At 41.4% G+C, this 13,835-nt stretch overlaps 1 protein-coding gene across 1 annotated transcript; it reads left to right on the top strand.

Moving 5' to 3' along the window:
- Positions 13,148–13,570, top strand: LOC109225959. The gene is made up of 2 exons (XM_019390766.1): positions 13,148–13,376; positions 13,428–13,570. The coding sequence occupies exons 1-2, from the start codon at positions 13,148–13,150 to the stop codon at positions 13,568–13,570; spliced, it is 372 nt and encodes a 123-aa protein (XP_019246311.1).

The raw sequence follows: 13,835 nt of genomic DNA, 5'->3' as shown, positions 1-13,835 counted from the left end.
TGTCCCATTGAGACTTCACATCTGTTGCACTGTGTTAGGAGTCCATATGGGGATTTCATAAATGAGACATGGTTCACCTTAAGCCTTTGGTCATCGACCTTAACTAATCTTCATAGGGTTAACATAAAATGAAAACGAAAAACATTACTAACCTTTCCAGATCTTTTACTTACATGTCATAATTTATTTTGTATCTTATATTGATATGTACTAATTGTTTCCTCTTTCTCTTTTACAATGCATGATCAATTTGGGGCTGTTGATTTGAATCTCGTTGGGCCTGGCCTACTTGCCAGCCCAATTCCAAGAGTTCAGCTCTCCTCCCTTTTTTTAAGAAACGATAGTAAATTATTATATATATATATATATATTTGAAAACTAACCTTACTATTGGTTATTGTTTGATATTTTGGTTGTTTGGAAATATAGGCAAACCAAGACTTACAGGTAAAAAAGGGTAAATCAGATTAAATAGTACATCTGCTTTAATTATTCTAACATTTTGAGCATCAACAATTTAAGACTAACCTTTTAATAAATAAACAATTTTATTTACGATTCATTGCTAATGATTTTCAGTTGTTTTAAGCTTTGGACAGATTAAAAAAAAAATGAAAATCAACTCTTCTTGGAAAACCTTCAAATGAATCACGAGGGATACAAAACCATTTCAAAAGATAAAAGCAATCATATACGGTCAGACTTACAAGAGATAACAAATGAGTTTGAAACACAAGGTATTTCGCTAAAGCAATCTTCATAAAAAAATAAGGTATAACTCTTTTCAACCAAAGTATATTTTTAGTAGTCTCTTATTCTATAAGTTATAAAACTTACAGACATATATCACTTTCTTCAAAGGAATACACGATCTCTTTCTCAAAAAATGAGTTTTCAAACAACTTTAAACATTTTTTAAAATCTTACTTAGCAATTTCAAATAGAATATAGACATTCCTTTCCCCGAATAACTAGAACCCTTACCCAAATCAGGTAGATTTTAAGGGATGCCAAACACCTTCCCCCTAGAATAACTAGAACCCTTACCCAAATCTCACCGGTTAGCAGACCATTAGTACAATAATTTTACAGAGTTATAGGTATCCTAATATACCTTAAATATTAGGTGATGACTATTTTCTTTTATCAAATTCAGAAGAACCACTAATTGTATTTTATTTTGATTTGTGCAAAATAAGGGGCAACAATGAGTATGAGGATTTTGGCTCGATGGGTATTCCCATGATGATGTTATATTAAATCAAGTTGCACGCTACAACGATATGATGTTAGTTTTGGTCACACGCTACAACGTGTTATGTTGGATACGACTCTTTGTGCTTATGTCGTGTGCTTTGCTTCTCTTTTGTGAGATGGGTTAATAGCATTATGCTTTTGTTGTAGTATCTAATAAACGTGTTGGATAGTTCTCTTATCCGGTTCTCTTTTCATTATTGGTCATATTCGAGTTGTTGCTTGTTTGGTGCACGAATCGTGTCGAATGAGGTTCTAGGTGGCATTTGGTGTGCCCTGTCGAATGAGCAGATTATAATGGGTGAGACGAGATTATTGGAATTGGAATTAGTGCAATTCAATTTGGATAATATGTGTTTGGAAGAAGACTACCATTAGTCAGCTCAAAATTGACTATGGTTCTTGTCAGGCGAGAAAATTGTGGCTTGTTGTTTTGATGGGTGGTTATGAGTTTCTACATGTTTCTTTCATCCTTAGCAGTGTTGCAAAGGTATGAAACAACATTTTATTTGATATGAGTGATATTATTGGTGTCGAGCTTGGTAATGAGCAGTTATTGCGGGTAGAAGCTATGGTTGTGGGCATATGAGTTATGAGGTACATCGTGTGATTACTTCTAAGAGTACATGTATGGTTGATACATATGTTGGAATTTGGTTCTGAGGCTTACGAGCTAAAGTTGAAGGAAGAATCTTCAATCGGAATTGTGTTAATAGACACATGGATTGAGGTGGCATGAGATCACTCGTTGATGGGTGTACAATTATTTGACGGCTTTTGAATGTCTCTTTGCACGTTCGAGGATGAACATATGTTTAGGTGGGGGGAGAATGTAATAACCCGATCGGTCGTTTTGAGCATTAGCATTCTGCCCGATAGTTTGAGACCTTGAGTAGCTTCACATTATGCATGATGACTTGCATGTATAGTTGGCTTTGATTTTTGAGAGGTTCGAGATTGGTTTGGAAGAGTAATTCTTGTTATGGAAGCTTTAAGTTGGAAGAGTTGACTAAAGCTTGACTTTTGAGTAAACGACCTAGGATTGGTAATTTGATGGTTCCAATAGGGTCGTACGGTAATTTTAGATTTGGAGTATGTTCGGATTTGAATTTTCCTAGAAGGTTTTGGATCTATTTGACAAAAGTTGGTAATTTGAAGAATTGGAGAATTCTTAAGTTTGACCGGAGATTGACTTTTGTGTTATCGAACCCTAGTTATGGTTTTGAGGCCTTAGATAGGTTCATTTAGTTAATTGCAACTTGTGTGCAAAATTTGGTTGCACTCCGGAATTTCTAAGTATGATTCGAACGCATTCGGCGAAGCTGGAATGTTTGAAAGTTAGGATAAGGATTTTGATCCTTGATTCTTGGTTTTATTGTTATTCTGATGTTTTGAGCCTTGGGACAAGTTTATAGCTAGTATATGGACTTGATGGAATGATTGGCCGGGGTCCTGCGGGCGCAGGTGTGATTCAGGGCGGTTTCAAACTATTTCGGTGAGTTTTGCAACTACTGACGTGCTGGTGTACAGCAATGCTTTGCGATCGCGGAGAAGGATTTGGCTGTGGGAATTCGTTCTTCATGTTCACGATGATAGGGAATCCACGTTCACGTAGCTTCATGGGCTAGTACATCACGTTTGCATCTAGGTGGTCGCGTTCGCATTCGCGATGGAGTGGAGGCAGGTGGGGGCTTGGTCTTCACGTTCGTAGGTGAGTGTCACATTCATTTAGTGTGTGAGGTGGGTCAGCTTTAAAATCTCAAGGGTAATTCCGTGACCGCGAAGGGGGATTTGGGAAGGTAGCAGATTTGTGCTTCTCGAACACGAGATAGTGGCCGCGTTCATGAAGGGTACTGCTGGGCATACTACTTAAGTTTGGAATTTCAGGATTTTGCCCATTCTTTTATATTTTGAACCCTAGACTCCGCGAGGAGAAGACTTTGAAGAGGAATTCACTACTAAATTTGAGGAAAGTAATTTCACTTGGATTTGGTTATATATTTTGATTCCCCATAGGTCGCTACACCTAACACTTGGAATTTTAAAGAGAAATTTGGGGGTTTTGTCTAAAATTTAAGAGTGTATATTTCAGGGCTTTGAGAGTCGATTTGGACCTAGTTTTGGAATCTAATACCATATTTGGACTCGTAGGGTTATGGGTAGTATGGATCTATTCCTTGACTCGGGTTTTGATCATATGGGCCTAGGTTGACTTTTGTTGGCTTTTTAGGGATTTGATTAAAGATTGAACCTTTATTGCTTATAATTCATTCATATAGCTTTGTTTAACGTTATTGAGTTATATTTGACTAGTTTCGAGTCGTTTGTAGCTGGATTTGAAAGGAAAGACGCTTGTTGATTGGTTAAAGCTTATCAGATAGAGGTAAGTCTCTTGTCTATCCTTGTAAGAGAAAATTCTCCACATATCTATTAGCTACTTGTTACTTGATTTAGGAGCCATGTATATACGAGATGACGGATATATACACGTAGCTAGGTATGACTATATCCGGTAGAGCTTGGCTTATGATTATGCCTTGTTTGGACTATGTAAAATTATGATCCATGTTTTATTGATTCTATGACTACGTGATGACTTGTAATTATGGCTTAGAAGCATGCTTGAGATTATGACTTGTTAAATTGGACATAAAGGATTATTTAGCCATGCTGAGCTTTCTTATTAAGTCGTAGTCATTCACTTATCTTGTTTGTTTCATGATTGGTGGTTATATGGCTTAACTGATTCATGTTAAATATTATGGAAAGACTTCTTGAATGTTAAAATTGCTTAGTGCATTGTTGAGATAAATTAAATTACATCATTAGCCACGCCCATCTTTTAGGCCTATGAGCTTTTATCCGTATTGCTATTGTTATGTCTATGTCACGACCCAAAACCAACCATCATGCTGGCGCCTGTCATGGGACTAAGCAAGCCACTACTCAACATCTCAACACAGTAAAAACTTTGAAAAATAAAGACGGAAGCAATTAATAGTTAAGAAAAGCATTTTCGAAACCGAATAATCTGAAATGTGATACAATCTATCCCAAAACCGGGGTGTCACCGAGTACATGAGCATCTATACCAGAATACAGTCTACTACAATCTCTAGAGAATAAGAACTGAAATATAGATAGAGATAATGAAGGAGAGTCAAGGCCTGCGAACGCCATGCAGCTACCTCGATAGTCTCCGAACCCCGCCTCCTCAATCAGCAGTCGCCGTGACCGGAAGCACCTGGATCTGCATACGAGGTGCAGGGTGTAACGTGAGTACAACCAACTCAATAAGTAACAAAACCTTTAGACTGAAAGTAGTGACGTGCTCAACCGGTACAGTTCAATATAGAAATAACAGTGCAGAATCGTAGGCATGCTTTCAAGTTCAACAAGTAAGATCAAACAGTAAAATAGATCAAATTTGAATGATAAGAAGAATATAACTCCTTTACTTCTACATGCAAATGCACCATGCTGTATGTGATGCACCATGCTGACAGCCTGATGTGCTCACACTCTAAAATGCTCAATCACTCGGTACTATATATGGCCCATACAGTCCAGGGAAGATCCACCCCGGAATATATACATCACCGACCATTAGTCGCCCAGTACTGAGTAGGGCCAATCCAGCCCGTGGAGAAGATCCATCTCCAATTATATAATGCTTCGGACAAGAACCATGTACAGGGAAGATCACTCCCTCAATAATATCAACCGCGCTCACTGGGGATGTTTACGGACTTCGGAGGGGCTCCTTCAGCCCAAGCGCTATCATAAATCAGTATAACCGCTGCGGCGTGCATCCCGATCCCATAACTATCCCTCATAATCAGGCTCTCGTCCTCACTCAGTCATCAATCTCTCTAGTCTCACTCACGGTCTCACAATGTCATGAAACTAGCCCGAAAATAATGACATGATGTATCAATAAATAACAACTGAGACTGAGATATGATATGAAATGAATGAATATGACTAAGTACAAAATATCAATGAAATCAGTAAGATGACAACAAGAAACGACCATTATGGGTCCCAACAGTGCCGGCATAAAGCCTAATCATGATATCTAGCAAGGTCGACAGCTCAATTACTTTATCACATGATGAAAACACAGATATCAACCAGATAAAACCACTATGCAGTGCCATGGAATTGACCAGGTCACAATTCTCACGGTGCACGCCCGCACGCCCGTTATTTGGCATGTGCGTCACCTCAATTACAATCATATAACACATAATTCAGGGTTTCGAACCCTCAGAACCAAGTTTGAAAGTGTTACTTACCTCAATTCGGTCAAAACTCTACTCCCAAATGCCTTTGCCTCACAAATCGGTCTCCAAGCGTCCTGAATATAGCCACAAGCAGTACAATACAATCAATATAGGCTAAAGGAATCAATTCCACAAGAAAAATTCAAAATTATAGCCAAAATCCAAAATCGGCTCAAACCCGGCCCCCGGGCCCACGTCTCGAAATCCGACAAAAGTCACAAAATCCGAAAGGCCATTCACTCACGAGTCTACATACCAAATTTACCAAAATCCGACACCAATTGGTCATTCAAATCCCCAAAATTCTTTCTCCAAATCCCTAGCCTCAAACCCCCAAATTTCATCTCAAAGAACATCAAAAACACGAATTACACAAAGATTCAAGCCTAATGAACTTTGAAATTTTCCAATTCTACAAATGACGTCGAAACCTATCAAATCACGCCGGATTGACCTCAAATTTTGCACATAAGTCACAAATGACACCGCGAACCTACTCCAACTTCTGGAAATCCAATCTGACCCCGATATCAGAAAGTCCACTCTCGGTCAAAATTTTTCAAAATTCCAACTTTCGGCATTTCAAGCCTAATTCTACTACGGACCTACGGATCACAATCCGGACACGCTCCTAAGTCCAAAATCACCTAAAGGAGCTAACAGAACCATCAAAATTCAATCCGAGGTCGTTTACACATAAGTCAACATCCTGTCAACTTTCCAACTTAAGCTTTCAATTAAGAGACTAAGTGTGTCAATTCACTCTGAAATCTCTCCGGACCCAAACCAACTAACCCAAAAAGTCATATAACAGCTGTAAAACACAAAAGGAGTAGTAAATGGGGGAACAGGGCTACAACTCTCAAAATGTCCGGCGGGGTCGTTACATCCTCCCCCTCTTAAACAAACGTTTGTCCTCGAACGGGTCTAGAAATATACCTGGAGTCACAAATAGGTGTGGATATCTGCTCCGCATCTCCCGCTCGATTTCCCAAGTAGCCTCCTCCACGGGCTGACCTCTCCACTACACCTTCACTGAAGCTATATCCTTTGACCTCAACTTTCGAACTTGCTGATCCAAAATGGCCACCGGCTCCACATCATAAGTCAAATCACTATCCAATTGAACTGTACTGAAATCCAAAACATGAGACGGACCGCCGATATACTTCCGGAGCATAAAAACATGAAATACTGGATGCACACTCGATAAGCTAGGTGGCAAGGCAAGCTTGTAAGCCACATCTCCAATCCTCTAGAGTACCTCAAACGGCCCAATGAACCGAGGGCTCAACTTGTCCTTCTTCCTAAACCTCATAACACCCTTCATGGGTGAAACTGATAATAGGCTACATAGACGATATTTACACCCTAATTATACCATGCTTTTTTGTTGTTTTATAGGCTAAATGATAACAAAATGCTCTAATCAGTGTTCTTTTGCTTCGCAGGGACTAATACAAGTTAGGAAGAACTATGTAGTGCTTTGGAGTCAATATTGTGAAGAAAACATCCAAGCAAGAAGCACCCAAGCGGAAAGAAGCAAAAAGGGACTGGATTGAATCCACCACGACCGTGGTGGACCGCGGTGGGACTGCGGCAGGCCACAAAATGCAGGCAGAATGTTATGCTATCACCGCGGTCATGCCGCGGACGCGGTGAACTGTGCAATCGCCCATACTTTTGGGACAAAAGTATAACTCGGGGAAAACTTGTTCCAAACCCTTATAAACTCAAGAAGCTTGCCCAAGATTGTTTTCAGCTTGTTTTTAGACTACTTTAGAGGCAAGAACAAGTGTGAGAAGATCAACCAAACATTAGAGTTTTTCTATCTCCTTTTATTTCTTGCAATTACACATTATGAACAACTTTGTAGTTTTATCTTGTTTTGTTATGAGTAGCTAAACAATTGATCTAGGGTTGATGGAACCAATTGTTGGTTGAAGTTTTGACTCAACTTGTTATAATCGAGCCGAATTTATTATATGATTGTTCAACTACGTTTTGTATGGTGATTAATTGAATGGGCCCTTGATTAATCGAGTCTAATTTCCTTATATTGCTTGAGAAAGAATATTAGGTTAGACTAATGTTGAACAACACCACTTTTGGGTAATTGAAGAGATTCATTACTTGAACTTAAAAGTGGGGTTAGAGATAACGAAACTTTGGTGGGATAATTCAGAGCTGCAGATATTGTCAGTTAGAGTAGTTCGAGAGAATGCTCTAGTAAATTATCGTAGTTGATCGAGAGATAATTACGATAACCCATAGCTCATAATCCTCATAGAGTATTACGACGAGATTATAGCAAAAGAGTTAAGACCTAAGCTACCAATTGGGGAAATCAATGCCCTAGACCTTTTTACCATTGAATTATCTTTGATTCAGCATATTGTTATTTTTAATATCATTTGAAGTAGTTAAATAAAAATCCAACCTTTATTGATAAAAATCTTGCATCTGGAAATTGTTTGAGTTGATAATAGCATTGCCAAGAGTTGTAATTGATAGGTTAGTTCCCTGAGGATTCGACTCCGGACTTAAAACCGGATTATATTTGCAACGACCGCTTTGTCTTTTAGAAGACATAGTTGGGCGTGATCAAATTTTGGCGCCGTTGCCGGGGAATTAACGGTGTTATTTATTACAACTTAGAAGTAGTGCCAGAACTATTAGTTTAAATCAATTTTCGAAGGTGTTAAACAATTTTGTTCATTGAAATTCTCACGTTTGAAATCTTGTGGGATTCAGGTGTATGCCTAGAAATTCTTCGAGGACTGGAGAACTGCTTGAAGGACGCTCAGACCCCGAGAAAACATTCAGGTCATTGAACCGTGCTAACAAGAGGATCCAACAATCACAACAAACACACCAACTTGAAATTGACATGGGTGACGTAGAGAACGTTAATGGAAACATCAGGGATGAGCCAGCTGACCCAAACGTCAGAGTAGTGGCACCTCTTGTGCCAGAAGCTGCACTTTATGATTGGGCACAACCCACAGCTGACAACCTGGCAACTGCCATAGCAGTGCCCCCAATTCAAGCGGAGACATTCCAAATCACCAACAACATGCTGCATCTTCTGCAGAATAAGGGATTGTTCTCCGGGTCACACATTGAAGACCCTCAACAACACTTGAAAAAAATTTTGTCGATTTGTGTGACCCAAAGGCAGCCAAATGTGACCACAGAAGCTATCAAGTTGTTACTGTTCCCGTTCTCTGTGACTGGGGAAGCTCAGACTTGGCTGAATTCGCTCCCAATAAATTCCATTGTCACCTGGGAGGAATTAGTCAAGCAGTTCCTGAATAAGTTCTACCCGCCCAATAAGACTGCAAGGTAGATTGATGAAATATTGCAGTAGAAGTAGTAGCCGACTGAGACCTTGCAGGAAACTTGGGAAAGATTCAAGGGGATGCCAGTGAAGTGTCCCCACCAGACCAGATGCTCGGCCAGAGGTTCTACATGGGGTTAGCTGACAATCTAAAGGCCAATGTAGATGCTTCAGCTGAGGTGCATTTTTGAGTAAGACATTCACCGAGTGCAAATTCCTTCTTGACAAGATGTCTCAGAATTCAGGGTGGATGACGAGAGGTACAACACTGACACCCATAGTGCATTCAGTTCCTCTTGACCCAAATAATTCGCATGCAGAGAACATAGCCACACTCATGACTCAGATGAGTATATTGACAAAGAAGATTGATGAGATGGGTACAAAGCAAGTGCATATTGTTGACACAACAAATGGAGGACTGTGTACACCCTGCGTTAATCAGTCTTATGTGTGTTCACGGAGTGGAGAAGGTGACAACCAAGGGTTAAGAGAGGATATGAATTATGTCAACAACTTTGGGGGGTCATAGACAAGGAGGACAACAGTGGAGACCAACACCCAATCAGCAGTACAGACCAAACATGCCACAACCTGGAGGTATGCAGCCCCAAGGCCCAGTGGTGCCATATCAGAGACAACATGGCTATCCACAACAGAACCAACAACAATTGACATATCAGCCACTTCCTCAGCAACAAGATAATAACATGGTAGAGATCAGGGGTATGCTTCAACAACTTATTGGAACAAATGGTAAGATGCAGGAAAAGTTGGCAGTGCATGACTCAGCGATAAAGAACATTGAAACTCAAATGGGGTAGCTGTCTATGGCCTTAAACAACCGCCCCCAGGGAACATTGCCAGCAGACACGAACATTAACCCCAAGGAGCAAAACCCGAATCAGCTGATGGCAGTAAGTCTCCGGAATGGGAGAGATTTATACAGGGAGCAAGAAATTGCACAATTCAGCAAGGAGACTACGCCAACCACTCCAGTTCCATAGGAGGTAGATGAATCAGCAGAACTTACTGAAGTGGTGGTTGAACAGGTTCAACATGATAAGGGTAAAGCTAAAGTGAGTGAGCAAGCTGCAGAACAGGTGGTACCTCCTGTGCCACAGAACCACAATAGAGAGAAGCCAGCAAACAATGCACAAAGGGTGATGCCTGCACCATTCCCTCAGAGACTGGCAAAACAAAAGAAGGAAGATCAATACAGGAAATTTATGGAGATGCTGCGTCAAATTCAATTGAATATTCCTCTGATGGATGCTTTGAGGGAGATGCCAGGCTATGCAAAGTTGATGAAGGACCTAATGTCATGAAAGTTTGATTTTCAGGACCTATCCACAGTAACTTTGACACAGACATGCAATGCAGTAGTGACAAGACCCATGGCTCAAAAGATGTCTGACCCAGGTAGCTTTACTATCCCATGCACTATTGGGAGTTATGCCTTTGCAAAGGCATTATGTGACTTAGAGCCATCATAAAATTGATGCCTCTGGCCATATATACCAAACTGGGCATTGGCAGAGCTAGACCGACTTTGATGCTTTTGCAACTGGCTGACCGCACGGTTAAAAGGCCGACAGGGATTCTTGATGATGTGTTGGTACAAGTAGGGAAGTTTGTGTTCCCTGCAGACTTTGTTATTTTGGATTGCCAGGTAGATGAGGAGATACCTATCATTTTAGGGAGGCCATTCTTAGCCACTGGGAGAGCACTGATCGATTGTGAAACTGGGGAATTAAAAATGAGATTGAACGATGAAGAAGTCATATTCAACGTTCAGCAATCCATGAGGAGACCCAGTGAATATGCTAATTGCTCCCTACTGGAGGCAGTGGATGTGATCTTGCACGAAGATGATGTGACCCTGACTGCTAAAGATCCATTAGAGGCTTGCCTGACAAATTTAGAGGAGATGGATAGTGAAGGGTTGGCTGAGTGGGTCATGACAGCCGAAGGCCAAGGATTCTAGAAGAGGGAACCTCATTTCGAGTCCCTTGAGTTAGAAAAGAGGGCTACACCACCGGCAAAACCATCAGTAGAGGAACCACCCAAACTGGAGCTGAACCGCTCCCAGCTCACCTCAGGTACGTTTTCTTAGGGCCTGATTCTACTTTGCCTGTTATTATATCATCCGGTTTGCTAGATGTGCAGGTAGAGCAGCTCCTACGTGTATTACAGGAATGTAAGACTGCCATTGGTTGGACCATGGCGAACATAAAGGGTATCAACCCAGCTTTTTGTATGCACAAGATTCTCTTGGAAGAAGGGCACAAACCTTCAAAAGAACATCAACGAAGGCTGAACCCAAATATGAAAGAGGTGGTGAAGAAGGAAGTGATCAAATGGTTAGATGCGGGTATCATCTTCCCCATCTCTGACAGCAATTGGGTCAGCCCAGTTCAATGTGTGCCAAAAAAGGGAGGAATGACGGTAGTACAAAATGAGAATAACGAGTTGATCTCGACTCGTACAGTCACGGGATGGAGGATTTGCATGGATTACTAGAAATTGAACACAGCCACCCGGAAGGACCACTTCCCTCTGCCATTCATTGACCAAATGTTGGACAGGCTGGCCGGGCGATCTTACTTTTGTTTCTTGGATGGATATTCGGGGTACAATTAGATCTCAATAGCCCCCGAAGACAGAGAGAAAACATCATTCACTTGTCCGTATGGCATCTTTGGCTTTCGGAGAATGCCTTTTGGGCTTTGCAATGCACCGGCGACATTTCAACGGTGCATGTTAGCCATTTTCACAGACATGGTGGAGGACATTATGGAGGTTTTTATGGATGATTTCTCCGTAGTGGGGGATTCATTCGAGGATTGTCTTCACAACTTAAGAAGAGTGCTCAGAAGATGTGTGGAGACAAATTTAGTGCTGAACTGGGAAAAGTATCATTTTATGGTACAAGAAGGGATAGTCTTGGGGCATCGAGCGTCTAGTAAGGGAATCGAGGTTGACCATGCTAAGGTTGACGTGATTGAGAAGTTGCCACCGCCTACTTCAGTCAAGGCGGTGAGAAGTTTCCTTGGGCACGCCGGGTTCTACAAGCGATTCATAAAAGATTTCTCTAAGATTGCTAACCCCTTATGCAAACTCCTTGAAAAGGATCACCCCTTTGTGTTTTCTAATGATTGCAGGTTGACATTTGAGGAGTTGAAGAAGAGATTGGTAACTGCACCCATCATTGTTGTGCCCAACTGGGAGCAACCGTTTGAGCTCATGTGCGACGCAAGTGACTATGCTATAGGAGCAGTCTTAGGGCAGCGAAAGGATAAACTGATGCACCCGATTTACTATGCAAGTAGAACGCTAAGCGGTGCACAACTCAATTACACCGTGACGGAAAAGGAGATGTTGGCTGTCGTTTTTGCATTCGACAAATTCAGGTCATACTTGATTGGCTCGAAAGTTATTGTTTACACTGACCATGCAGCAATTAGGTACCTGATAGAAAAGAAGGAGTCAAAGCCACGCTTGATTCACTAGGTTCTTCTGTTACAAGAATTCAATCTGGAGATACGTGACAGAAAAGGCACAGAGAACCAAGTAGCTGACCACCTCTCAAGGTTGGAAGGAGCTGAAAAGAAGGTAGAGGTTGAGGATATAACAGACGTTCCCGGATGAACAGTTACTAGCAATGACAATGAGGAGGCACCGTGTATGCTGATATTGCTAATTATTTAGCAAGTGGTATTGTACCTTATGAACTCTCCTCAATTCAAAAGAAAAAGTTCTTTCGTGATTGTCGGTCTTATTATTGGGATGAACCTCTATTGTTTAAAATATGTATAGATAACATGATCCCGGCAGTGCATCCCCGAGAAAGATCAACATTCTGTTTTGCAGGCTTGCCATGCTTCACCATATGGTGGACACTTTAGAGGAATTCGGACAGCAGCTAAGGTGTTGGAGTCGGGCTTGTATTGGCCAACTCTGTTCAAGGATGCCCATGCTTGGGTAAAAAGTTGCGATGAATGCCAAAGGACAGGCAACATATCTCGCCGACACGAGATGCCAATGACCACAATTCAAGAGGTGGAGGTTTTTGACATGTGGGGGATCGGCTTCATGGGGCCATTTGTCAGCTCGTATGGCAACAAGTACATATTGGTAGTAGTTGACTACGTCTCCAAGTGGGTCGAAGCAGTGGCTCTCCCGACCAATGATGCTAAAGGGGTAACAGGCTTTCTAAAGAAGAACATTTTCACACGCTTTGGCACCCCGAGAGCTATACTCAGTGATGGCGGAACCCATTTCTGCTAGAGCGTTCGCACGGCTATTGGAAAAGTATGGAGTTCATCATAAAGTGACCACCCCGTACCATCCACAGTCGAGCGGGCAAGTTGAAGTGTCCAACAGGGAGATTAAAAGTGTCCTTACAAAAACAGTGAATGCAATAAGGACCGATTGGGAAAAGAAGCTGGATGATGCATTGTGGGCGTACCGTACAACCTTCAAAACTCCAATTGGTATGTCACCATACAAGTTGGTGTTTGGAAAGGCATGCCACCTTCCGGTAGAGCTCGAGCATAAAGCACTTTGGGCATTGCGGCAGTTGAACTTAGACATGGAGACAGCAGGCACTAACAGAGTCACTGGGTTACATGAGCTAGAGGAATCCAGGTTCCAGGCATTAGAGAGTGCTAGATTATACAAAGAATGAATGAAACTAATGCATGACAAGCACATCGTGGACCGAAACTTCAGATCCGGAGAGCTAGTGTTGTTATACAACTCAAGATTGAGATTGTTTCCGGGTAAGACCTTTGGGACAACCATAAGGGCTAGGTGGGAGCAATCTGAAATTTCTAGTAGCCGGATTAATTAAGATTGTGGTTATGGAATCTGTCAAAGCAATCAAACCATGACAAGGACCAATGAGTGGGAAAAAAGTACAACTACAATTGGAGGCCATGTATGACACGTCT

Source organism: Nicotiana attenuata, chromosome 5 (genome assembly GCF_001879085.1).
Source record: "Nicotiana attenuata strain UT chromosome 5, NIATTr2, whole genome shotgun sequence".
NCBI lineage: Eukaryota > Viridiplantae > Streptophyta > Magnoliopsida > Solanales > Solanaceae > Nicotiana > Nicotiana attenuata.
This window is presented reverse-complemented; position numbering and strand designations above follow the sequence as displayed.

Coding starts and splice junctions, on each gene's coding strand:
- LOC109225959 (XM_019390766.1), top strand. CDS start 13,148: ATGGCGGAACCCATTTCTGCTAGAGCGTTCGCACGGCTATTGGAAAAG. Junction 13,377..13,427: donor AACCTTCAAAACTCCAATTG/GTATGTCACCAT, acceptor ACCTTCCGGTAG/AGCTCGAGCATAAAGCACTT.